Source organism: Ovis canadensis, chromosome 20 (genome assembly GCF_042477335.2).
Source record: "Ovis canadensis isolate MfBH-ARS-UI-01 breed Bighorn chromosome 20, ARS-UI_OviCan_v2, whole genome shotgun sequence".
Classification (NCBI taxonomy): Eukaryota; Metazoa; Chordata; class Mammalia; order Artiodactyla; family Bovidae; genus Ovis; species Ovis canadensis.
In genome coordinates this window covers 21579205-21605495 of record NC_091264.1, presented here as the reverse complement: position 1 = coordinate 21605495, position 26291 = coordinate 21579205, and the positions used below count along the sequence as shown (strand labels likewise).

The 26291-nt window shown below is 41.7% G+C and overlaps 1 protein-coding gene across 17 annotated transcripts in view; it reads left to right on the top strand.

The window, feature by feature from the left end:
• MLIP (muscular LMNA interacting protein) overlaps window positions 1-26291 on the top strand; it is a 308623-nt gene that overhangs the window by 136822 nt on the left and 145510 nt on the right. For 10 of the 17 annotated variants that reach the window (XM_069564102.1, XM_069564097.1, XM_069564096.1 and 7 more), the window contains 2 exons: window positions 17945-18100; window positions 21291-21683. In XM_069564102.1, coding sequence (XP_069420203.1) covers window positions 21426-21683 — 258 coding nt within the window. In that variant the 5' untranslated portion in view covers window positions 17945-18100; window positions 21291-21425. Of the gene's footprint in view, window positions 1-8650; window positions 8750-17944; window positions 18101-20308; window positions 20476-21290; window positions 21684-26291 lie in introns of those variants that run through there. The other 7 variants (XM_069564089.1, XM_069564090.1, XM_069564091.1 and 4 more) reach the window with 3 other exon arrangements.

Sequence of the window (26291 nt, the reverse complement as noted above, 5' to 3'; positions counted from 1 at the left end):
GCTGCTGGAGTGTTCTGGAACTCGTGGTGAATCCAGTCTTCAACAATTGTGGGCAAGTCAGCGGGTTTGTAAAAGATATTTAGGATGCCAGTGACAAGGATGACGATGATTAAAACATGCCTTCCTGTTCTGTTTTGGAGTGAACACATTAAGGGGAAAACAGAGGACACTGCAAGAAAACACAGGAATAGTCTGAGATTGTATCCACTAGAGATTTTTGTTAAACCTTATACATTTCATCTGTCCTAGAAAGAAAGAGAGAAGTTAACATTTATGGTGTGCCTGCTTTGTGTGGGGCCAAACATTGGGGTCTTATATGTCATGAGACATATGAACTATGTCTTTAATTTTCATATTCACCCTCTGAGATTTGGATGCCTTTATTATGCCCATTGTATAGATGGAGAAACACAAGTTCTTGGATTTAAAGTAACTACATGCTTTCATCAGCTAATAATTAGTAGATTTATGATTGGAATATGATTCCATGTTTCATTGTTTCCATTAGCAGAATTAATATATTGATGGTGTAGACCATAAGCCAGGGCTCCCACATTACTTTAGATATTATTAAAAATAAATATTGTTTATTAGAAGAATTAATATATTGAAGGTATAAAACATTGGAGATCACACATTACTCTAGATATTTTTGAAGATAAATATAGTTTATAAATATAAGGAAATACTTGTCATAAACAGATTTAATCATTCAACAATATTTTTCTGAGTCTGTGCTGCACTGTCCATATTGAAATTTAGATAGCTTTAGCATTTGTACCAATACAATTTGACTTTTTGCTGTTATCGCATTTCCAATTTAAAGTTATGTATGTTGCAAAATAATGATGCATTCCTTTTATATAGAACTACATGGAAACAGTAAGAGAATAGCAGTGATGAAAGGCAGAAAAGTCAGTGTGTAGCCAGCCACATTTTGGGAATGAATACTGGAGGCTTGGGGAAAATGTTCATCTGAGCCCAATTCTCTTTAATGTTGTTAATAACAAAATCTTTGCTGGCTACTGATTCCTGAACTTTTCTTATCACTTTTCTGTAAACAAGTATTTCTAAGCTAAGGCTGGCAGAGGCAGTTAGCAAATAAGAGTCCATGTGAACCTGGGCTCTAGCCAGGCACACCAGGATTAAAATCTGATTGCATCTTATGCTGGTTAAGCAAGTAATTCAATCTCCCTGAGTCTCATTTTTCTTACTCATCTAATGGACATCATAATTCTCTTGCTGGCTTGTTGTGAGAAATTCAAGAGATGATCTATATTAAGCACCAAGAATAGCATCGCATAAAACTCGTTAAATGGTGTATTTATACATAGTATATGTAGGATACAATCTGTTCTGTGATGAGTGGGTGGAGCATGTGGGGTGGCCAGGGTGACCGACTGCGGCAGCCAAGACTGGGAGGAGTGATCTAGACCAGAGAAGCTTCTCCATTTCCTCCAAGAACCCTGGCCCCTCACACACCCTTTGGATGCTGATTCCTTGCATCCATTCTTAAAACATTCACAGCTTTGGCATTGGGTGTTGCTGTTTTTATATCTGATCTATCTTCAAAGAAGCAAAATTATACAGTGATTAAATCACTCTTATTTCACCATGGCCTTCTGCCACTGTGTTGCAGGAAGGAGGTGCCCTTCCAGGACATGAGAGTGGGCTCTTGTCTAAACATAGAAATGAACTGTCCCAGAGACACACGCGCTGACAAAGCAAGAGACACTATTGGGAAGGGGCGCCCAGGTGGAGAGAAGGGTCAGAGAACCCAGGAGAACTGCTCTGTCACGTGGCTCACGGCTCCAGGTTTATGGCAGTGGGGTTAGTTTCCAGGTTGTGTCTGGCCAGTCATCTTGCTTGGCCCATATTTGCTCTGACTTAGGGTCCTTCCTGATGGTGTGTCTCTCAGCCAAGATGGAAATCAGTGCAAAGGATTCTGGGAGGTTGGTAGGACATAGTATGGGCTCCTGTCTCCTCTCTCCTTTTGCCCCTCCCAAATTACCCTGGTTAGTGTTCTGTAGCCATAGCGTGTTCCTTATTAGGATACCTCCTGATGTGAAGCAACTCAGGCCTGTGTGCTTGGCCAAGGCAGGTGGTTTCGGTCAGTGGTTCCCCGCTGCTGCTAAGTCGCTTCAGTCATGTCCAACTCTGTGTGACTCCATAGACGGCAGCCCACCAGGTTCCCCCGTCCCTGGGATTCTCCAGACAAGAACACTGGAGTGCATTGCCATTTCCTTCTCCAATGCATGAAAGTGAAAAGTGAAAGTGAGGTCGCTCAGTAAGTGTCCGACCCTCAGCGACCCCATGGACTGCAGCCCACCAGGCTCCTCTGTCCATGGGATTTTCCAGGCAAGAGTACTGGAGTGGGGTGCCATTGCCTTCTCCGCAATGGTTCCCTAACAACTGTATATTCCTTGAACAGGGAAAGCTCTCTTGCCCTCTCTGAAACCTCCAGACAACTCTCATGAATGCACATGGTCATTCATTTATTTAATGGACATTCTTTGAGCCCCCACTATGTGATAGTTCCTATATTAGATGCTGGGGATACAGCAAGGAAAAAAATAGAAATTTCCCAGTGTTCTAGTGCTTTCATTCCAATTAGGGAACCAGATATTAAAGAATTCACTATACATATAACCGTATCATTTTTTAAAAGTCTTTATTGAATTTGTTACAGTATTGCTTCTATCTTACGTTTTGGTTCTTTGGCTGTGAGGTGTGTGGGATTTTAGCTCCCCCACCAGGGATTTTAAAGCTGTACCCCCTGCACTGGAAGGCAAAGTCTTAACCACTGGACTTCCAGGGAAGTCCAGCTATATATTAATTTTAATAGAAGCTCCTGCTATGAAGAGCTGGATCTGTTTGATCACTTACATGTTTCTTAGCAAACTTTTCTGGATATGTCTATTTTTTTTTTCTCAAATTTGTTTCCCATTTCAGGAAGAGAGACTATTTGTTCTATACGGTTTGTTTTAACAGCACTACCTTAAGAGTCTCTTGACTGGAAGGTACTGCAGTAATATCTGTATAGTACGAAGTGGGAAGGATGCCCTACTTCAGCCATCAGTAATGCCAGATTTTAAAGAGAATTTTGGATTGTATTTGCCAGTTGCAAACTTCAACAAACTTTACTTTCTTTTGGGAATCGATTATTCAACAGAACAGTTTGTGTTCTTTAGTAAGACAGACATCATTAAAACTCTATGTTTGTGAAATGCTTCATGGTCTTAGGCAGACCCTAGGTGACCTTCTTATCTCTAGAAAACAGAAGTTGTAATTGGAGGCTAGACTCTCCCTTCCTCCTAGCCTTGATCCTGTGTGAGTAATTCACTTGGTCTTCATCATCCACGACTGAGGCCTATTTTTTGATGAGGTGCCATCACTTTCTATTCCATGAGGACGGTTTCTATAGAAATTGTTCTAGATACATGTGCTGTGAGAGGCTGTATGTAGTCACTAGCCAGATGACTGAAGCATGCTACGATAATGCATGGCTATTACGCTTTTTTTAAGTAAAAAAATTATGTTTTCCATCAATATAAGAAATACTCTATAACCAACAATTATTATTATTTTTTAAATAAATTTATTTATTTTAATTGGAGGTTAATTACTTTACAATATTGTATTGGTTTTGCCACACATCAACATGAACCCGCCACAGGTATACATGTGTTCCCCATCCTGAACCCCCCTCCCTCCTCCCTCCCTGTACCATCCCTCTGGGTCGTCTCAGTGCACCAGCCCCAAGCATCCTGTATCATGCATCAAACCTGGACTGGCTATTTGTTTCATATATGATATTATACATGTTTCAATGCCATTCTCCCAAATCATCCCACCCTCCCAACAATTATTAAAACAAGGGAAAGAAAATGATTAAAGAAAAGTTCCCAGTAAGACACAGAGAAAATAGCAAAATAGTGGATTAATTTTATTGGTTTTCATGTTGTAGAATGACTCAAGGAAAAATTCAAATAGGGCAAAGGATAGGGGATAACATATTTCCTCTCCCAAATATGATCATACCAATATGTCTAAATATTGCTTTCTGCTTGGGAGAGGGAATGAGAAAAAGGAAAGACCAGAGGGGGAAGGACAGAATGAGACTTCGGAAAAGAGCTTCCTGATTCTTTGAATTCATGTGGAATAAACTTATGAACCCTTGACAAAGGACAGAACATGGAGATGAGTGTGGTCTCTAGGATTTGTTAAGGCTACCCTATTCAGTGGGGATTAGGAGTTAAGATTTTTGTGTGTATGTGGTATATACATATACCATGATATATATATTCTATACATACATGTGTATACAGCAAAATAATGGATTAATGTCATTGTTTCTCATGCTGTAAAATGACTCAAGGAAAATCATATACAGGGTTGGCCAAAAGGTTCATTCCATAAGATGGTATGGAAAAACCTGAATGAACCTTTTGGTCAACCCAATATATACATTTTTATATACACATATCTTTGTTCCTATTCCCTGCTGAATAACAGCAAAACACCTTAATTCAAGATCTCTGATGATCTACAAAGGAGAGGAGAGATGAGTCTGAATGTAGAAAGTACAATAGTGGTTACTTGGGGGTGGGGGATGTGGGGAATAGGGAATTATTGCTCAATCAGAGCAGAATGTCAATTTTACACAGTGAAAAAAGTTCTGTGGATGATTAGTAATGATGGTTGCACAGCAATGTAGGTGTCCTTAATGTGCTCACTAAACTGTACACTTCGTAAAGGTTAAAATGGTACATTAAAAAAAGTTTTCGGATGATCCACATTGAACCTATGTTTGTAGCCTTATTTGCCTTTATTCTGATGTACACTGTTTACCAGGCTTCCCTGGTGGCTCAAAGGGTAAAGAATCTGCTGCAGTGCAGGAGACCTGGGTTCCACTGAGTAACAATAGTACTCACGGCAGTAACACACATAATTTGCCTGGCGCAGAGCGTTACCTGCTGAATTTAATAAGTACTGTTCTGTGAACCCTGTGAAATAAGCACTGTTCGGATCCACGTTTCACTGGTGGAGGACTGAGCCTTTGAGAGGTCCTGTAACTACCCGACCCAAGGTCCTCCAGCCAGTGGGTTATCTGACTCCTCGGCCCCGTACCTTGCAGCCCACCCTGTGGCTTTCCCTCAAAGCTCAGTTGGTAAAGAATCCCTCTGCAATGCAGGAGACCCTGGTTCGATTCCTGGGTCCGACTCCTGGGTCAGGAAGATCCCCTGGAGAAGGGATAGGCTACCCACTCCAGTATTCTTTTGCTTCCCTGGTGGCTCAGCTGGTAAAGAATCTGCCTGCAATGTGGGAGACTTGGGTTTGATCCCTGGGTTGGGGCGATCCCCTGGAGAAGGGAACAGCTACCCACTCCAGTATTCTGGCCTGGAGAATTCCAGGGACTATATAGTCTGTGAGTTCACAGAGAGTTGGATACGACTGAGTGACTTTCACTGCTCCTTACTGTTGGTCTGATAGGGGCCTTTGCTCAAGCTTTTCTCTCTGCCTGAAATAAGGGCTGTTCTGCCTCATCTTCAGAGGTCTCACTCCCCTGCTCTGCTAAGTGAAAGTGAAAGTGTTAGTCACTCAGTCACATCTGACTCTTTGCAATCCCATGGACTGTAGCCCTCCAGGCTCCTCTGTCTATGGAATTCTCCAGGCAAGAATATTGGAGTGGGTTCCAATGTCCTCCTCCAGGAGATCTTCCTGACCCAGGGATCAAACTTGGGTCTCCTTCAGTTTACCATCTGAGCCACCAGGAAAGCTCCAATTCTTCTAAGTCCAGCCTGAATATTTCTTTATCCTTGAACTACTCACCCCAGATGACTGTGATCTCACCATCCTCCAAAAGTTCCTCTAAGTCTTTGCTACTCACAGTGTCACAGACCAGTCGGTAGGCACCACTGGGAACTCGTTGGAAATGTCAGATCTGGGGCCACACCTCAGATCATCTCAGTCAGAAACTGCATTAAAAATATTTTATGAAATATAGCTGATTTACAATGTGCAATTTCTGCTGTACAACAAAGTGATTCAGTTATATGTATATTTACATTCTTTTTCAGATTCTTTTACATTGTGCTTTTATCACAGGCTATTTAAGAAACTGCATTTTAACATGATCTTCAAGTGATTTGTGTATCAACTTTGAGAACAACAAGCAGTATGGGAATTTTTCTTTTTTTTTTTTTTCTCTTTGCATCTTTCTATTTGTATACCTGTTTTATATTCTCACTTGGACTGTAAGCTCTTTGAGGGCAAGAGGGCAATATAGTCTCTTGAGTATCCAAAAATATACCTTGCATAGAAAAAGGCACAATTTATTTTCTGATGTCTTCCAGTATTCACTTTAAAAATTTAGATCATTAAAGAAACTGTATGGTACTAAACATAATGTGTGTATGTGCAATTTGGATAAATATTGGACAAAAGATACAAAGAGACCAAAAAACCCAACTACCATTTCTGAAGAGCTGAGAGCAAAAAACCTCGGTGTCAGGAGCAAAAGTAGAATACTGCACACACCTCCTGCACTCCTGCATGCCAACACCATCAGTTCAGTTCAGTTCAGTTGTTCAGTCAGGTCTGACTCTTTGCGACCTCATGGACTGCAGCATGCCAGGCCTCCCTGTCCATCACCAATTCCCGGAGTTTACTTAAACTCATGTCCGTCACGTTGGTGATGCCATCCAACCATCTCATCCCCTGTTGGCTCCTTCTCCTCCCGCCTTCAATCTTTTCCAGCATCAGGATCTTTTCCAATGAGTCAGCTCTTTGCATCAGGTGGCCAAAGTATTGGAGTTTCAGCTTCAGCATCAGTCCTTCCAATGAATATTCAGGACTGATCTCCTTTAGAATGGACTGGTTGGATCTTCTTGCAGTCCAAGGGACTCTCAAGAGTCTTCTCCAACACCAGAGTTCAAAAGCATCAATTCTTTGGTGCTCAGCTTTCTTTCTAGTCCAACTGTCACATCCATACATGACTGCTGGAAAAACCATAGCCTTGACTAGACGGACCTTTGTTGGACCTTTTAAGGGAGGTGGCCATCATCTTCATTGCCTTCACTATAGTTTGGCCTTGGGTCAAACAACAGGGAGGGAACACATCCCCACCCATCAACAGAAAATTGGATTAAAGATTTACTGAGCATGGCTCCGCCCATCAGAACAAGACCCTGTTTCCTCCACAGTCTCTCCCATCAGGAAGCTTCCATAAGCCTCTTATCCTTATTCATCAGAAGGCTGACAGATGGAAAACCACAATCACAGAAAACTAACCAGTCTGATCACATGGACCACAGCCTTGTCTAACTCAATGAAACTATGAGACATGCTGTGTAGGGCCACCCAAGATAGACAGGTCAAGGTGGAGAGTTCTGACAAAACGGGGTCCCCTGGAGAAGGGAATGGCAAACCACTTCAGTATTCTTGCCTTCAAAACTCCATGAACAGTATGAAAAGGCAACACCATCAGAGCGGTGGGCAAGCCACCTAAGCCAGCCTTCTGGCCCAATCTCTGGACACACCCGTACCCTCTCCCAGTATGAGGAACGCTCGCCCCTCCTCAGGGAGAGAGCAAACATGGGGACTTGTCGTTTGCTCTCCTCCCCACCTCTGCAGCAGGGGCCCTGATAAAGCCTTGCCTGAAGTACTAGGTTGTTTGGAGTAGTTTTCCCCAGTGTGCTAACAGCATCACTTTCGACAATTGTTTTACTTGTAGTGTTTCCACAAATTCGGGCTTCTGATAAGCAGGGAAAATGTTAAGTGGTATAATCTAGGTCCCTAAAATAACTCCTTCATTCCTTCCCAGAGCTTTTGGTCTATAACCAGCTCTTGCAACAGAACAACTTTCATCGCCAAAGCACAAACACAGATAGTACAGATTTGGAGAAAAATCAATACTCAGAAAATAGAAGTACAAAAACGGAAGACGCCAATCAATTCCATGTGTAAAGTTTTGAAGTTTTCTGCAGTCGGGACACTCACTGTCTTCCAGGAACCTTGGAATGTTGTTTTGACAGATTTTTTGATTCCAAGCTCTATTTGAGAGCAAATTTGGTTAATAGCAAGACTTCCGTCACTACCGATGCTGGTGTAGAATTGCTCACTACGTACATGCCAAGGACCAGGAATTAAAGCTACTGATTTTATGAAGGAATCGCTGTGTGTTTTCTCGTTCTTTATTTAGACCCAGTGTTTGCCTGTATTTGTGCCTCTAAATGTTCTCAGCGAGTGTGACCAACTGATTGCTGAGATTGTCAGCTGTGCGGGCCCTTCAATCAGCTTCTTGTTGCTGTACAATCTGGCTCCTCTGTTCTTTTTGCAGAATGTTTAATTGGACTGTGTGCATGAAAAGAAAAGGGAAATGCATATAGGTGGCAATTTTTTTTTTTTTTTTTACTTCTACTGGCTCCATTTCAGCAGTCAATCTGACCTCTCCTGAAGTTCCAAATCTAAAAACTGTCTGAACATGAATCTGCTCTTTGGAGCTGACAAAAATTCTTCTGTTCAGGGAGGAGTCCACATTACCTCTTTTTAGAATTCTTTTCTCCCCGCGAGTGTGTGTGTTGTTTCAGGGAGCGGCTCCCTTCCCACCTCACTCATTGGTTTGCTCACTCCCTTATGGGATGAATCAATGCTTCCAGAAACCCAGGGGCTTCCGAGGGACTGCGGGAACAATTACTTCCAAATGAACTCGTGCGTCTTAGCAGGGAGCGTGCAGACCACACCCCAGGTAAAAGGAAGGCTTCCCTTCCTGCTTTCGAGAACTTTGAAAGGCTGTGCACTGTGCTGTTTGCTGCAAGAGGGTTTGTGAGAGAGATGCCCGGGTGTAGATAAATTTGACTATGTCAAAATGAAATGTTATAGGCAGTTAGTGGAAAGGATGAGCAGATAGAGCAAAGCTGCTTACTGGCAACCGAAGAAGATGCTGAGGATGGTCCTTCGTGCAGTGTAAGTGCTGACACCCTGTCCTGTCTCTTCTCAACAAGAGGCTAGTGGCCATCTGTGAGTGTGGGTGTCAACATCAGAAGAAGAGAACGTTTCGGGAAGGAGAAGGAAGGAAGGCATTGCTACTGGGAACTGAGCAACGAAACAGTCAGCCTGCATGGCACGAGGGAGAACAGTTTCTTAAATTATTAGTCGGCTGGCCGGTGAGAAGGTGACAGTCTCAGAGTTTCAAGTGCTTGAAACCATATTTAGGGAAAGCTTTTCATCCTTTCAGCTCTAATTTCTATTATTAAACTAGTTTCCCAAGGATAAGAACTAAGATGTGATTTTAAACAACGCTGACAAAGGAAAGTGTTAATTGGCATTTAACCAGTGCGACGATATTAACATGCATCTGTTTCTGCTTTGTGTGGAAAATGATTCTTCATCACCATAGCGATTGATTTCTGGGCTTTTTGGAACTTGGCCATGGTATGCAGTAAAGAGCAGAATTTTTCTTTTTCTTTCCCGAATAAGGGATTCAGCAGTCAAACAGCCTGTTGTATAGTGTAGCTAGTGTAATTTCAAATCCTTTCCAGCTAAATTCTGTGCAAAAACTCTCTGCATCCTTGGTAGGATAAGAAGATGGTACAGAAATGTAATGAAAAGAGCCCCATGCCAACATTGTACTCTCAGCTTAAAAGCAAATACCACACCATTGCCCCTTTTTGAGGTTGATCAGAGGTTACATGTGTGGACAGGAATTTATCTGTGATCTTCTGACAGTAACCTAGGAAGATGAATAAGCCTTTAGTACTATTGGATTTTCCATGTTTAATGTTATTCTTGATGATATTATGTGTTGGTTCAACCAAAAATTCTGAGAAAAATGTTCTCTTTACCTGGTGAAGAAATTTTATGTAGGCTGTGGCTATTTGTAGGAGAATACAGCAATAAAGGAGAAGGAAACAATTTTACTTATTTTCAGTTGCTTTCGTTGTCAACATATGGTTACTTTTAGAAATTCCTTTGAGGACATCATTCTATTTTTTTATTTTTTCAATTTTTATTTTTACTTTATGTTACTTTACAATACTGTATTGGTTTTGCCATACATTGACATGAATCCGCCACGGGTGTACATGAGTTCCCAATCCTGAACCCACCTCCCACCCCATATCATCTCTCTGGATCATCCCCGTGCACCAGCCATTCTAAAAGCACACCTTATTGATTGAAGCGTCCGTGTTTATTGCACCACATTGCCATTTTATTCACTAAAATTGTAGCTATTAACCTTTAAAAAGTCAATAGTTTACGATGCATCAATAGTGATGTTCTATTTGTATTTCGGGAACTTATGTAGCAAGCCTTTTGGGGAAGTAAATTTTTGTCATTGTATGGGCTTTAGAAAGTAAAACCACTTATTGTTAATAGAGGTGATACATATTTTGTAACCACAGGGAAGTGAATTGAAGTCTTTCATACATTAGTGTTTAAATTTCATTTAGATAGAACCTAAAGTAGACCTGTAATCATTCTGTGGGGAGATGAGGACAGGCCTACAGAACCCGAGGATAAAGTCATTTTCACCTCTTCTTTGACTCTTAAAGGACTATCTTTATTTCTTACCCAAATGAAATTCTGTGATAAATTATCTGAGCTACCCTCAGTGATTTCCTTGCTAAAACCTCTCTCCATCTATCATGATATTGATGAGAGTAGTCATGTAAAGAAACCTTCCTAAGAAAAAAATCCCTCTGGAAAGTGTCTTGTATTGTGAATCACTGATAAAGGCTACTGGACTCCCTGAATCTCATGAGGGATCTCGTGTCTCCTCCTACAAAGGAAAGCATTGCTTTATTATTTTTCAGGTGATAAGCTACAAACTGGGAACTGTGAACTGACTGCCATGGTGGAATAATGACAGTTATTTTTAAAGGCAGAAAATAATAGTGAAAAATGAAAGTTGGCTCAGAAGGATTTGCTGCATAATTTTTGTGCCCTAAGGAATTTGCGTTGTTTCTAGAAGGCTTAGCTGTCTTAGTTTTCTGGTTTGCTGTTCAGTCACTAAGTTGTGTCCGACTCTTTGTGACCTCTTGGACTGCAGCATGCCAGGCTGCCCTGTTCTTCACTATCTCCCGAAGTTTGCTCAAACTCATGTCCATTGAATCAGTGATGCCATCCAACCATCTCATCCTCTGTCGCCACCTTCTCTTGCCCTCAGTCTTTCCCAGCATCAGGGTCTTTTCCAGTGAATTGGCTTTTTGCATCCGGTGCTTCAGCTGCAGCATCAGTCCTTCCAGTGAATATTCAGGATTGATTTCCTTTAGGATTGACTGGTTTGGTCTCCTCGCAGTCCAGGGACTCTCAGGAGTCTTCTCTAGCACCACAGTTTGAAAGCATCAATTCTTTGGTGCTCAGCCTTCTTTAGGGTCCAACTCTCACATCCATACATGACTACTGGGAAAACGATAGTTTTGACTATGTGATGTCTCTGCTTTTTAATATGCTGTCTAGGTTTCTCATAGCTTTTCTTCCAAGGAGCAAGCATTTTTAATTTCATGGCTGCAGTCACTGTCTGCAATGATTTTGGAGCCCAGAAGATGGTTGCCAGAAAGTTGTATCCTGCAGTAAGTGGTCCAGAGTTAGTTTGTTAGACCATCTATAGCTTGGTGAAATCTCCTGCAAGGATATCTAGTTCTCTTTAATTGACGGTGTGTTCACACACACAACATCTGATAGACAGTCTCCTGTCCCAAGGGTCGCCTGATCCTGGTGACCCTTGGCCCTTGTCTCGTGCAGCGTTGCCATTCTGTCTTCTCTAGCCCAGCCTTGGAGTCCCAGTGTGGCTTTTGCTGTCGCAACTGCAGTCTTGTTGGCCTTCTTGTCCCCCAGTTCCTTGACCTTCACAGGCTCAGTGCCCTTCCTGTTTTTTCATCTCAAATACTCAGGCTCAACTCCATTGATTTATTATTTTCTGATGATAAGCTACAACCTGGGAATTGTGACCTGACTGTTATGGAGGAATAATGACAATTATTATTATTCGTTTTTAATGACAATTATTTTGAAAGGCAGAAAATAATATTGAAAAGTGGTAGTTGGCTCAGAAGGGTTCATCTGTGTATTTTTTATTCCTTAAGGAATGTGCCTTGTTTCTAGAAACCCTAATCCTAACTACCTGGTTACAAGCCTAGAACTTAGAATCAGCTAGAGTTACCATCTACTGGATCTCAAGCTCTCTCTCGCATCCTATACTGTGACTCCGCACCATTCTCCCAACACCCACCGTGCTTTCAGATCTGATTTCTCAGCCACAGAGCCTGCTAGTCTCTTAGACTGAGGTCCTCCTTCTTCCTGTCTGCACTGAGCTCCCTGGCTGACCCTTTGCTTTTCTCTCATTGGTGCCCTCAGTTTCCTGACACGCACAAGATTCTTCCACCAGAACCAACTCTGAACATCAGTTCTATAAATGCTATAGTTCACTTTCTCTGTTCCTGTGATAGGCAGTTGAGCATCCCTGGAGAGATTATCCAACAACCAAGCAAATTGCTTTCACGACCAATTCTTGGATTTACATTTGGGCTGGACTCTCACAATAGCCTGTCGGATCCTTTGATTATTTATGGTCTGGCCGCTTTCTTATTGCTGTCAATGATGTTCCAGGCTTATTTTTATCTTAAAATCCAATATCACCTTTATGAGTTCTTCTTCAGCTACTGCACCACTGAATGGTAGAGCCTGGATGCTTCAACCTTGGACCTCTTTTTCCCTGTTTGTGCCTGCAGCCCTGGTGATCTCATTTTGTCTCATGGTTTTCAAAGCCATGTATAGGTGAACAACCCTAATGATTTTATCTCCAGCACAGACTCTGCTCTGAACTTTGCTTCTCCTATCCCCACATTTCCTCTTGGATGTATTTTTGTCATATCAAATTTGATCTTTATTCTCAAACCAGTTCTACCTCTTGTTTTCCTCACTTCTATGAAGACTCTCTCGTATCTTTCAGTTATTCAGGTCAAAAACATCGTATGTCTTGACTCTTGTCTGCCTCTTGCATCTCACATCTAATTTTTCAGCAAATTCTAAGTTTTTCCTTTAAATTATAGCCAACCCAAGTTTTACCTATCATTTTTTTTTCTCCTGTGAATTATTATACTAGTCTTCATAGCGCTTAGCTCAATTGAAAATTCTACCTTTTTCTTATTTATTTTGCATCCTGTCTCCCTCCCACTAGAATGGGTAGAGGTTTTGTTCATATCGCCAAGCCCTAAAATCAAGCCTAGCGCCTGGTGGGCATTTAATAAGATCTTGTTAAGTAAATGAAAGTATTATAGAAGGCAATGTAATCAAGTGAGGTTTGGTTTTAGTAGGAGTGTCATAGAAGGACTGACGGTCCCATAAAAGGACAAAGATGTAGGTGGGTGACTAGAAGCTGTGATGAGGGGTGTGGAGGTCCTCCTCTGTTTGCTTCAATTATCTCAGTGAAATGGGAAACAACGTTTTTAGCTCAGAGTGAGAAGAAGATGCAGGTGTTTGCAGAAAGCAGAGAAGATGTGAGCTTTCTATGTGTGTGGGAGAGTAAATGGGCTCTGGATCTATCAATGTATAGTATGATTCCACAGATACATATTGGTATCTGATATTTGTTTTTCTCTTCCAGAGAGAGAAAAGCAGGGCAGGAATAGAGAAGCAGATGTAGAGAACGGACATATGCGTACGGAGGGGGAAGAGTTGGGTGAGATGGATTGGGAGGTTAGGATTGTCAGATACACGCTGCATGCGTGTGTGCTCAGCCTTGTCTGACTCCTTGTGACCCCATGGACTGGGGCCTGCCAGGCTCCTCTGTCCAAGGGATTTTCCAGGCACGAATACTGGAGTGGGTTGCCATTTCCTCCTGCAGGGGATCTTCCTGACCCAGGGATCAAACCCATGTCTCCTGCATCTCCTGCATTGGCGGGTGAATTTTTTACCACCGAGCTGCCTGGGAAGCCCACATATATACTCTACGCTGTGTAACACGGATAGCTAGTGGGAATGTGCTATAAAGCACGGGAAGCTCGGCTGGGTGCTCTGTGATGACCTGGAAGAGTGGATCGGGGGTGGAGTGTGAGGGCGGTCAGAGAGGGAGGGGATATGTGTATGCACGTGGCTGATTCACTTCGTTGTACAGCAGAAACTGACACAACATTGTAAAGCAATCACAGTCTAATAAAAAATATGGTATGATTATAGAGTCGTGTGAAAGGAACTACTTGAGGCTCAGAGCCATGAATCTTAAGTGAAGCCAGCAAGCATGGTACTGTAACTTTTTCCCCAGCCGCATTTACCTCTGCGGTACCAGAGTAGAGTTGGTAGGGGGTAGATTCAGTGAGCACCATGATTTACCCAAAGGGGATGATGACGTGAGAGAAGGCAAGGCTTTGGAGGGGTGTCCACAGGACTAGTTGTATCAGACATTGAAACTGGCTGAAAAAAGGAATCTGGGAAAACTTACTGCTGGAAGGATCGGTAGACTTCCATTTTGATGGGTTCCCAGAAATGCTGGAGTTAGAGAACCAGAGGAATGATGTGGAAAGAAAAGAAGTATTGGTCAGAGAAGGAAAACACTCCAAAATCATGGAAGGGTTCTGGCTGTTGGTTGTTGCCAGGGATGTGAAGGGCAAGGAAGTGTAGAGGTCAGTGACATGCTACTAGAAAAGTTACCCATGGGATATAGTGTTAGAAGGAGTGGAGTTAACCCTAGAAGTAAATCTTCAAAGAAAGAAGGGGTTGACTTGGTTGTGGGCAGATGTCTGCAACAAAGAGACGTAGGCAGTGAAGGGCGTTATCTGATGCATGGCAGGAGCTTCAGACTTGGAGGTTTGTAGGGGTGAGGGAAGAAGAACGGTCTGGAAGCTGTAAAGAGAACAAGGAGGACGCTTATCCTATTTTAGACCTAGTGTGAGAGGAGACGGTCACTGAGAACTTGCTGGGAAGCAGAGGCCTTCAGAGGGGCCTGTGGTTTACTGAGAGCTACAGCAGGCGAAGAAGAGGTTCCGGATGTGCAGGGCTGTGTGACGACCGCCTGAATTCCAGACAGTGAAGGATGAGAAGTTTCCGAGAGCTGGATAAGTGTATGTTTCTGAAACTCTACCTCTGAACACTGGTGCCAAATAAAAATGTAGAGACAGGGTTTTGGATGAAGGAGAAAGATTGGCTTTTATGCTTTGTCAGGCCAAGGGGGCCACAGCAGGCCAGTGCCCACACGGTTGTGCATCCCTCCCTGGAGGGGGTCACGAGGCGTCAGTGTTCAAGGAGCAGGGCGTGGTTGGCTCGTGGACATTCTTCTGATTGGTTGGTGGTGAGATAATTTGGAGTCCACATCATCCACCTTCTGGTTCCAATCGGTCTGGGGTCTATGTGCTTGTAGGCAGTATACAATTAACTTCTACCACCTGGCGAGGGTTTCAGTATCTGCAAAACTGCTCAAAGAACATGGCTCAGAATATCATCTATAGTCCTTGAGGAAGAACTAAATGTCTTTGACTTTGTTTAGTGGCTAAGCTGCTGTTATTTTGTCTTGTTTGTCTTGTTTTTCTTTTTCCAGTTTCTCTGATTAAATTTATCCTTTGACTAAAGTTTTTATACAGACAAAAGGCAGGTGGAGGGCATGAGTGGGGGTCTGTTCTGGGAAAGCCTCAGAGGGTCGTGCTCAGTTACAAGAAAGGAACAAAACTAGGGCTGTACATGGCACACAGGGATACAGGGATGGCTGGGTTTCTTGAGGGGCTGATGTGATCGGGGTTAAAGGGCACGTTGAGATAAGGCATGGTGGCATGGCTAGAAGGGAGAGGAGCGTGGGAGGTCCTGCTGGGACCATTGCGTTTCCTATGGCGAGCGGGGAGGTGGCAACATGGTAGTGTCACCTTGACTAGATGGGACTAATTGCATCGCAAATGTGGTTTAAATGCAAAATGATTCCTGTCACTTTCCAGCTTCTCCCCAGTGCCCCACAGTGGGATCTTTTCTGTATCTTCATCCATTTACTCTGTTCACAGAGGAGGCTATATTCTTTCTGTTGTTTACTTTTATTTATTTATATTTTGGCCTCACTGTGCGGCATGGGGGATCTTAATTGATCTACCAGGAATTGAACCTATGTCCCCTGCAATGGAAGGGTGGAGTCTTAACCTCTGGGTGGTCAGGGAAGTCCCTGTTCCTTTGTTTTTTCTGCCTGTGCCTTCCAGGACCTAGTTTCGCTTTCCTTCTTACTGGCTCCTTCCCCCAGTCTACAGATGTCTTCATGTCTGTCCCATTGGAGACCAACAGAGGCATCTCTTTGACCGGACTTTCCTTTCCAACTTCTCTCCATCTCTCTTCCTACTTCTCACCTAGCTTCTTGAAAGAGAAATCTCCAACGTCATCTTCTCCTGCCATCTTTCCATTCAGTCCTCCGTCTACCGCTCTTGGATTTCTGTCCCGATCACCAGGCTTGGGTCTTTTAAGACCAGCATCACCCATCTGACATTCTGACGTGATTAAATCATTCCCGATCACTTGGTTCTCATTGTCAATAGGGCAAAACCCAGGCTTGATCTACACGCAGAGTTGCTTTCCATGCCTTCACTTATCTGGTTTTCTCAGCATGGGAGAACCTTCTCTTCCCCTCCACCAGGACTTAAATTCAAGGTGCTGCCTATTTTGGAGCTTCCCGGACTGGGCAGGCCCCCAGCCATCATTGCTTTTCCCTTCCTATTCTGTGCACACTATTTTCTTACTTGTGAGAGATCTATTAACTGTTCCCTGTTTGCTGTTGTCTCTCTAGCTCCTGAGTGTCTGCCACATGGCAAAAACTGAACAAAATAATTTTTGAATGAATAAAGGCCGAATGAGAGAGAAGGTATATCCTTGAGAAGAGGCACTGATATGTTAATGGCCAGGAAAGTATATTTTCAACTTTCCGTTCACATTTTAACCTCCTCATTAATGACGCATGTCTGAGGTTTCACATGTAGTTGGTGACTATGAGTTAATTTGAACCTGCTAACCCAGGGTTAAATGGATGAAAGTCCTTGACCTCTGTGGGGTCATCACAAGCACAGCATCTGGTCTATGTTGAAATGGACTTTTATCCATGTTCAGTTCAGTTCAGTCGCTCAGTTGTGTCTGACTCTTTGTGACCCCATGAACCCCAGCACACCAGGCCTCCCTGTCTATCACCAGCTCCCAGAGTCCACCCAAAGCCATGTCCATTGAGTCAGTGATGCCATCCAGCCATCTCATCCTCTGTCGTCCCCTTCTCCTCCTGCCCTCAATCTTTCCCAGAATCAGGGTCTTTTCAAATGAGTCAGCTGGTCGCATCAGGTGGCCAAAGTATTGGAGTTTCAGCTTCAACATCAGTCCTTCGATTGAACACTCAGGACTGGTCTCCTTTAGGATGAACTGAATGGTTTTCCTTGCAGTCCAAGGGACTCTCAAGAGTCTTCTCCAACACCACAGTTCAAAATCATCAATTCTTCGGCGCTCAGCTTTCTTTATAGTCCAACTCTCACATCCATACATGACCACTGGAAAAACCATAGCCTTGACTAGATGGACCTTTGTTGACAAAGTAATGTCTCTGCTTTTGAATATGCTGTCTAGGTTGGTCCTAACTTTCCTTCTAAGGAGTAAGCGTCTTTTAATGTCAGAGCTTGAGCTGCTGGAATGCTATACGTTTATCCATGTTAACGTGTAGCATTCCAGCAACTCACCTTGTCAACCTACTCTTCTGTTGCCATGTCCTACAGTAAGATCTTCCTGGGGCTTTATTTCATTCATTGATAAATATTTTCATTGAAAAAGGATCAGATACATTATGAATTCTTTAATAGCTGTTCTCTTCGGCAATCATACACATGATCACAGGACAATAGGCAATTTATTAAAATAAAGGAAAATACCATAATATGTAGAAAGCAAAGTCAAGATAAACCTTTGATAAGACTGAAAGTCTAATTTATTACATGTCTCATAGGTCTCTTCTGGTGATTCTGAAGCCAAACCTCTGATCTTCACATTTGTCCCCACTGTCAGAAGACTGCCAGCCCACTCCCAGTTGGGTGCCACGTCTAAATACATTGTTAAAATTCCTGAGGAACCAAGTGAGGAGACTCCAGAAACTGTAAATAGGGTAGGATTATTTTATTATTTTTATGTCAAGTAATTAAAGTATCCATAATAATGACATGAAAATCTGTATGAATGTTTATTTTTTCTACTTAAAGTGAGATAACTGGGAAATCTAAAAGTGGCTAAAAATATGACAATGTAGTAGGTACTTCAGTGTTATTAAATCTCAGGTTTTCTACAATAAGTTATTCTCAACTCTTTTGATTTGACCCTCTGTTGTTTGTTGTTCACGTGGTATAGTATGCCTCCTGGCACCTCCCCTCCCAGATGTACCTTAAAATAAAAATACGAACTTTTTTTGCAAAGTTTAAATTTATCTTTAAAGGCTATTAGATAAAGAGCGAGGTGCTATTTTATGTGTAATAGATTAACAATGCTAAAAATATAATATTTGATGTTTAGGGCCCTTGTAGACCTATTCTCATGCTCACACTTTGCTGCTAGTTTTGTGAACTTGTACAGTTTTGGTTGGAAAACCCTTATCCACATCATACAACTTTTCATAACCTTTCAGTTATCTAAGTGGAAATGTATACCAGAGAAATACTGCAGAAGATAAAAAGTATTATGTAGGAAAATAATTAGGGAAAAATAAAAAGAGTCTAATATCTAACAATCAGAGAAAAGCTAAGCATCTGATAGCATCACCTTGACAAACTTATAATGATTATTCAATTTTATGGAACATGTTAATGTTATATTAAATGATACAGTAGATTATAAAATTGTATTTATACCCCAATTATACTTATCTAAACTGAGACCAAGGCTGAAAATGAAATTAAACAAAAAACTAAAAATTACTTGTGTGAAAATAACAACTTTTTGGGTAAAAACTTTTTCTCTTTAAAATGTATTTTAATACTGTCCTCTTATTAAAAAAAATGTTATTGTGTGAATTTTGTGGTATTTTTGAGCCAACTTTGTAAGAAATAAAATTATCTGATTTTCCTTGTCTATATGAAAGCATTTTATCTAGCAAGCAGTAATAGATCCATGAACCTGGGACTTCTTTCAAAAACTATTGTGAGAACAAATTATTTTAGAGAAATTCTGAAAGCTACATAAGACACTTCTGGGAAATTTCTCTCTTGCGGTACTCAAGTACGTCAATATATTCAAGGGATCCTTTGTGATTAAGTGCTCTGAGTTCATGAGACTATAGATGTATGAATCAATCTTGGCTGCGGATTTCCAAAGCTTCCTGAACTAATGATATTCGTCTACAGATGGCAATGATACCTACACAACCACATTTTTAAGAGAGTAGACATTTTTCTTCCTATTTTTTAAGCAGTTCAATATTATAATACAGCAGGGTAAATAATCCCTCATTCTTTGTATATTTAAAAACTATTTACTTGAACACATGCTATGTGCTTGGTGCTGTGGATTCTGGATGAATAAAGTCAACTCATAAGACAGACATTGAAAAAAATAAAAAACATGTAATAAAACCTCGGGTGGTAAGAAATGCTGTAAAAAAATGCATCAGAATAAACAAATAGAGAATGTTGGACTGTGGGAGCAGGGAGTTATTGTAGGTCATTAATAATATTTTCAAAAATGAGTTCAGTTTCATCAGCTCTTTAGTTTTTCTGCTACTTTCCATCATAAGCAATCTGTCTTTGAATCCTTCTATTTTTAATTTAAGCTTCCTTCTAATTTGGGTTTTGTTACTGTATGTGATATATTAGTTGCTCAGTCGTGTCTGATTCTTTGCAACCCCGTGGACTGTAGCCTACCAGGCTCCTCTGTCCTTGGAACTGGAGTGGGTTGCCGTTCCCTTCTCCAGGGGATCTTCCCGACCCAGGGATTGAACCCGGGTCTCCTGCATTGCAGGTGGATTCTTGACTATCTGAGACACAAGGGCCCTTGTTACTACATAGTGTTGTAATTTGATATGCCAAGTGACCACTCTCAGAAAATTCCAAATCAGAGGCAAAGTGTTTTTTATCTTGATTATGTCATCATCAGCTGAACAGTGTGGTCTGGTGGTATGAATCTGACTTCAAGTTCATCAATGATTTGATTATTCTATCTTCACTCACACAACACATAGTACATATTAGCAAACATTAAATTGGTAATAGTTGACAGTTTATTTTGGTTTATTCATATCGTTTTATTTTGAAATAATGTTAGATTTAGAGAAATGTTGCAAAAAAAAAAAAAGAGAGAGAGAGAGATTAGTATCATTGTTTTCCAGGTGGCTCAGTGATAAGGAATCTACCTGCCAAACAAGAGATGAGAGTTTGATCCCTTGGTCAGGAAGATCCCCTGGAAAAGGAAATGGCAACCCACTCCAGCATCCTTGCCTGGGAAATTCCATGGACAGAGGATCCTGACAGGCTACAGCTCATGCGGTTGCAAAGAGTCTGACACAACTTAGCAACTAACACCACCACCACCAATGCTTATCAAAACCAAGGAAATTAGTACTGGGTCTTTTAAACATAGTCTTGGTGTACATTGCTGGTACCACTTTAGAAAAAAGATGCTTTGGTAACATGAGAAAACAATCTAATTCCTGGTCTTGTAAACCTCCTATGTGTTCATAGAAAACTGAATGGGGAAATATTTAGGATTGTAAATCAAAAATAAAATAACAGTAGAAAACACTTTATGCTAAAAATATCTATCATTTTGATGTCCTATTCATGAGTTCTTCCCATAGGCTTGGACTATTTTGTCTGAATTATCTGCATTTTGTTCCAATTTTGTTTTTCTTCTTAGATTTTTAGAGGAATGCATGTTATTTTAGAACCTTTCAGTGGGATTTCATTCCTACCTCCAGCTTATGCAGGCTATACAAGTTTTGCTTGACTATTAACTAAAAGCCCATGACTGACCAGTTCCCATTTGTTTTGTGAATGTCTTTATGGAAAACATTGCCCTCATCCTCTCTTTCTAAAGAGTCATATCAAAATTTATTTGAAAGCATTTTTGTTTGTTGACGTTAATTCCAAGTCCTAAATTACTTAGGTTTGGACCATGACATACAAGTGAGTTATTAAAAGTAAGCCATTAACATCAACCCAAACTCTCCTATGCCAACTTGATTTGGGGGTATATTTGTAAAACCTTTTGTCCTTGAAGAATATACGCAGGTTAAGTGTTAAGAGTCCATGTAGAAAAGAAGCATTTATCAAAGCAACATCAACTCTTTTCTGTTTCTCCATTTATTGCAGTTTGATTCCAGTGAGTACTTGACCTTGAATGTTGGGCGCCAACAGGAGAGAGAACAAGGAGCCCTGACTTGTCCTTCAGAGGTTGAGGACAAGGCTTCCCAAGGAAAGGAATTTAAAGAGAAGAAACCTCAAGGAATGCAGCAAAGTGACCTCTTCAAAGCGGAATATGTCTTTATCGTGGACTCTGAGGGGGAGGAGGAAGTCCCGGGCAGAAAAGGTGACCAGGGACCCCCGGTGGGGACAGGCCCCCCGGCTGCTCGGCCCTCGTCTCTCGCCATTTCCTCCAGTCTGGCCTCCGATGCGGTGCGCCCCAAAACGCGAGCGGCGGGCCTCCAGGCCCCGGCGCATCCTGAACAGCCTCAGGCCATGGCTCCTCCGCAAAGACACGGGCAGGTAGGTTCCTCTTCTGTCAGTAAGAAAAAAATGTTTCATATTCCTTGTCTGCAAAGGCCTCCTGTTTACTGAAGGCGTCGAGGCATACAAAACTCTCAAGGGAAAAAAACATTAAAAAACTAAAATCCCAAGATCACAAATCATCATAGTGTAAATGAAGATAATAAATTCCTAAGGATTATATAAATTATACTGTGAACTGGTTGAAGAGAACAAGTAAAATGCTTAGCTGGAGTGGATTTGGGTGAATATTAACTCTTCCTTTTGAAAATGCTTGAATAAGCTCAGTAAAGGGAATTTCTTAGAGTGTTTGTTGGGCTGGGTGCATCAAGAAGCACATTTCAAGGATGAGATGTGATATGGTGTGTAGATATCAACTAGATATGACATGTAGGTATGTGACTTTTTAACTAGTAAAAGAGAAGTAAAAGGATACACTAGGAATAAGAGTCTGTAAGGAATATCGTTTCCTTCTCTGTGTCTTAAGAGAAATATTGACTGTGTTCCTGGAAACCACTATAAGCAGGGCTGGCCTCAGTGATCTGGAAGGAAGGTAGGCAGTTCAGTTGCTCAGTTGTGTCCGACTCTGCAACCCCATGAACCACAGCACACTAGGCCTCCCTGTCCATCACCAACTCCTGGAACTTACTCAAACTCATGTCCATTGAGTCAGTGATGCCATCCAACCATCTCATGTCTGTCATCCCCTTCTCCTCCTGTTTTCAATCTTTCTCAGCATCAGGGTCTTTTCCAATGAGTCTGTTCTTTACATAAAGTAGCCAAAGTATTGGAGTTCCAGCTTCAGCATCAGTCCTTCCAATGAACACCCAGGACTGGTCTCCTTTAGGATGGACTGGTTGGATCTCCTTGCAGTCCAAGGGACTCTCAAGAGTCTTCTTCAACACCAGAGTTCAAAAGCATCAATTCTTCGGCACTCAGCTTTCTTTATAGTCCAACTCTCACATCCATGCATGACTACTGGAAAAACCATAGCTTTGACTAGATGGACCTTTGTTGCCAAAGTAATACCTCTGCTTTCTAATATGCTGTCTAGCTTGGTTGTAGCTTTTCTTCCAAGAGTAAGCATTTTTTAATTTCATGGCTGCAGTCACCATCTGCAGTGATTTTGGCCCCCCCCCCAAATAAAGTCCATCACTGTTTCCATTGTTTCCTCATCTATTTGCCATGAAGTGATGGGACCAGATGCCATGATCTTAGTTTTCTGAATGTTGAGTTTTAAGCCCACTTTTTCACTCTCTTTCACTTTCGTCAAGAGGCTCTTTAGTTCCTCTTCACTTTCTGCCATAAGGATGGTGTCATCTGCATATCTGAGGTTATTGATATTTCTCCTGGCAATCTTGTGCTTGTGATTCCAGCTTGTGCTCCATCTAGCCTGGCATTTCACATGATGTATTCTTCATATAAGTTAAATAAGCAGGATGACAATATGCAGCCTTGAAATACTCTTTTCCTGATTTGGAACCAGTCTGTTGCTCCATGTCCAGTTCTGACTGTTGCTTCTTGACCTGCATACAGATTTCTCAGGAGGGAGGCCAGGTGGTCTGGTATTCCCATCTCTGAGAATTTTTCACAGTTTGATCCCACCACAAAATTTAGCAGCAAGATTGAATGGTTCCTTTAAAGTGGAATGTCTTTGATACAGAAGGAGACCCATTATCTGTGATGGCAGGAAAGAAGGAGGTGGAAGGGGGAATTTTGAAGGGAAAACAAAAATAGAATGACTAGCTATTTGTTGTTAGGAAGTTATCAGAAGACTCTGACAAAGCAGAGAATGTCAGGAATGCAGAGGCTGGCTTGGCTTTGGGAGTGAAAAATGAATCAATGAAGAGCTGTCTGTGACAATGAGCATGAGTCAGTATCACGGTGTCCTGTTTAGAGTCTTCTGAACCAGGTATTTGCAAGCTTCCTGAAGTAGCTGGGAGAACGTTTTTATTGGTGAGTTGGCCTTTTGGTACGACTAAGACCTCTGCAAAATTGTAGGGCAGGCATTTTTTAAATCTCTGGTGCCGCATCTTTATTTTTGGAGCCTTCATTGACTTCCTGATGATGTATTTATGTCACTTAAAGCATCCAGTATCCTCATAGCACCTTTAGATGATAAAAGATTCTCACTGTGGTACCACTATCCAGCCTATTGGACTAAAACATTTATTTCTTCTTGAACTTTATTCTTAGCTAGTTATTGGAAAAATTCTAATGATCTAATTAAACATTCTCAGTAAGTAGCTGCTGCTGCTGCTGCTAAGTCACTTCAGTCGTGTCCGACTCTGTGCGACCCCATAGACGGAAGCCCACCAGGCTCCCCCGTCCCTGGGATTCTCCAGGCAAGATCACTGGAGTGGGTTGCCATTTCCTTCTCCAATGCATGAAAGTGAAAAGGGAAAGTGAAGTCGCTCAGTCGTGTCCAACTCTTAGCGACCCCATGGACTGCAGCCCACCAGGCTCCTCCACCCATGGGATTTTCCAGGCAAGAGTATTGGAGGGGGTTGCCATTGCCTTCTCCACTCAGTAAGTAGAGATAGGCTTAAATGTTTCTTTCTTGCCTTAGAAAAGATGATGAAAGAAGCAAGTTGATGATGTAGAAGCTTCCATAGTCAGGGGAGAGTAGTTTAATGTGGACTTTTGAAGAGCACATAAACATGATGATACCAAATATAAATAAGATAAATAAGGAAAAGCATTCTTAATGAAGCAATGTTTAGATTTTTAATTTATCCTTTTCCTCAACTACTGTATTTTTACTGCTGAGTTGGTCATTTATTTTGTTTTTATGTTACCTAATATATAGAGGGCAAACTAGAGACAAAAACGCATTTGGGATCTTTTGCAGGGGGCCAAAATAAGTTAGTTAAAAGTAGGTTACAGTTATCAAAGCTCCAAATGAAAAGGCATAGCTCAGCCTAATTCATTAGTGGTGGCTGAGTGTCATGATTACTACAGGTGGAGGAAACCTGGGTCCTAAAGTGTTTGTGAATAGCCGTTGTCTTGGATTCCATTTCCTATAATAATCCATTGGAGTGATGAATAGATTATCATGAAATAAAAATAAGATGACTGTTACTGACAGTAGAAACTGAACAGAAGAGGCCAGAGCATCAGAGAAGGCAGTCTGAGAAGCTGAATGTAGCCAGTGTGTGTTAGCGGTCGTTGCTCAGTTGTGTCCAACTCTGTGACCCCATGGACTATAGCCATCAGGCTCCTCTGTCCATGGAATTTTCCAGGCAAGAATACTGGAATGAGTTGCCATTCCTTTCTCCAGGGAATCTTCCTGACCTAGGGATTGAACCCACGTTTCCTTCATTGCAGGCAGATTCTTTACTATCTAAGCTACCCGAGACGCCAGTGTAGCCAGTGGTGGGTTAGTCACTCAGTTGTGTCCACTCTTACAACTCCATGGGGTGTAGCCCACCAGGTTCCTCTGTCCATGGGGACTCTCCAGGCAAGAATACTGGAGTGGGTTGCCATACCCTTTTCCAGGGGATCCTCCCGACCCGGGAATCGAACCCAGGTCTCCTGCAGTGAGGCAGATTCTTTACCGACTGAGCTCTGAGGGATGCCCAGTGTAGCCAGTAGTTGAAGCTTAATGTAAAAAGCCTAAAGATTATCCCATGATTAGATTACCTGATGCCAACAACATCAGTTTTTCAATCAGAGAGGCAGTTGATTAAGTCTGTTTCTGGTCTACTTGGTAAAAATGAATCTGTGTATTGTGTAATTTATGAAGTTATTCCTAAAAATACGTACTTAATGCCTAGTGTGGCCTTTAACCTATTACCTAGCCTTGATGTCATTTTTATCCGCATCTAGCGCTTCTCTTCTCCAGCACTCCCGAACTGTCATCACAGTACCCGCATCACACCCTTGCACCCTTGACCCTTGACCCTTGATCCCTCTGTGTGTGATGCTGCTCTCTTCCCAGCCCATCCTCATGTAACGTCAGCTACCTGAAACCCTAAGCCAGGCCCAAGCAGCACCTTTTCCAAGAGACATTCCCTTTGAAGAGGATTTAGTTTCTTTCCTACATCTTTGTAATTTTCCTGGTAGTTGGTAGTATTTTTAGAAAATCTCCAATATAATTCCTCTTCACCTGATTCTAATAATGGATTTTATTTTTCTTGCTAGACTGAGAACAATTTGAAGTCAAGGGAAAGTCTGTCTCTTGTTCATTTTTGTATCTGTAGCACTTTCTGGAGTGTCTTGCATATACATGAAGTTCAAATGGTGTATAGAAAACAGAAATATTTCAAAGTTCATATCTTTGAAGTCCTTGCTCAGATATTAACTTCTTTATGAAGCCCGCTTTGGTTCCTTCAGTGAAAGCAAACACTCCTTCAAGATAATTCTAGTAGCTTTTTCTGTACATCTTCTATAACAATGATCCTATTGCAATGTGTATGAAACTATTTAGGTTCATGCCTTATCTTGCCTAGCAGATTGTAAAGTGTTTAAAAGGCACGTTCACCTTGAATCCATTTTTATTAAGCACTTTGTTCCCTACAGTGGCTACTATATCACCTTGAACATAGTCAGTGTAAGTATTGGGTTGAGTGTATTTTGTGTTCCAAATATGTCTGCTGAAGTGGCATG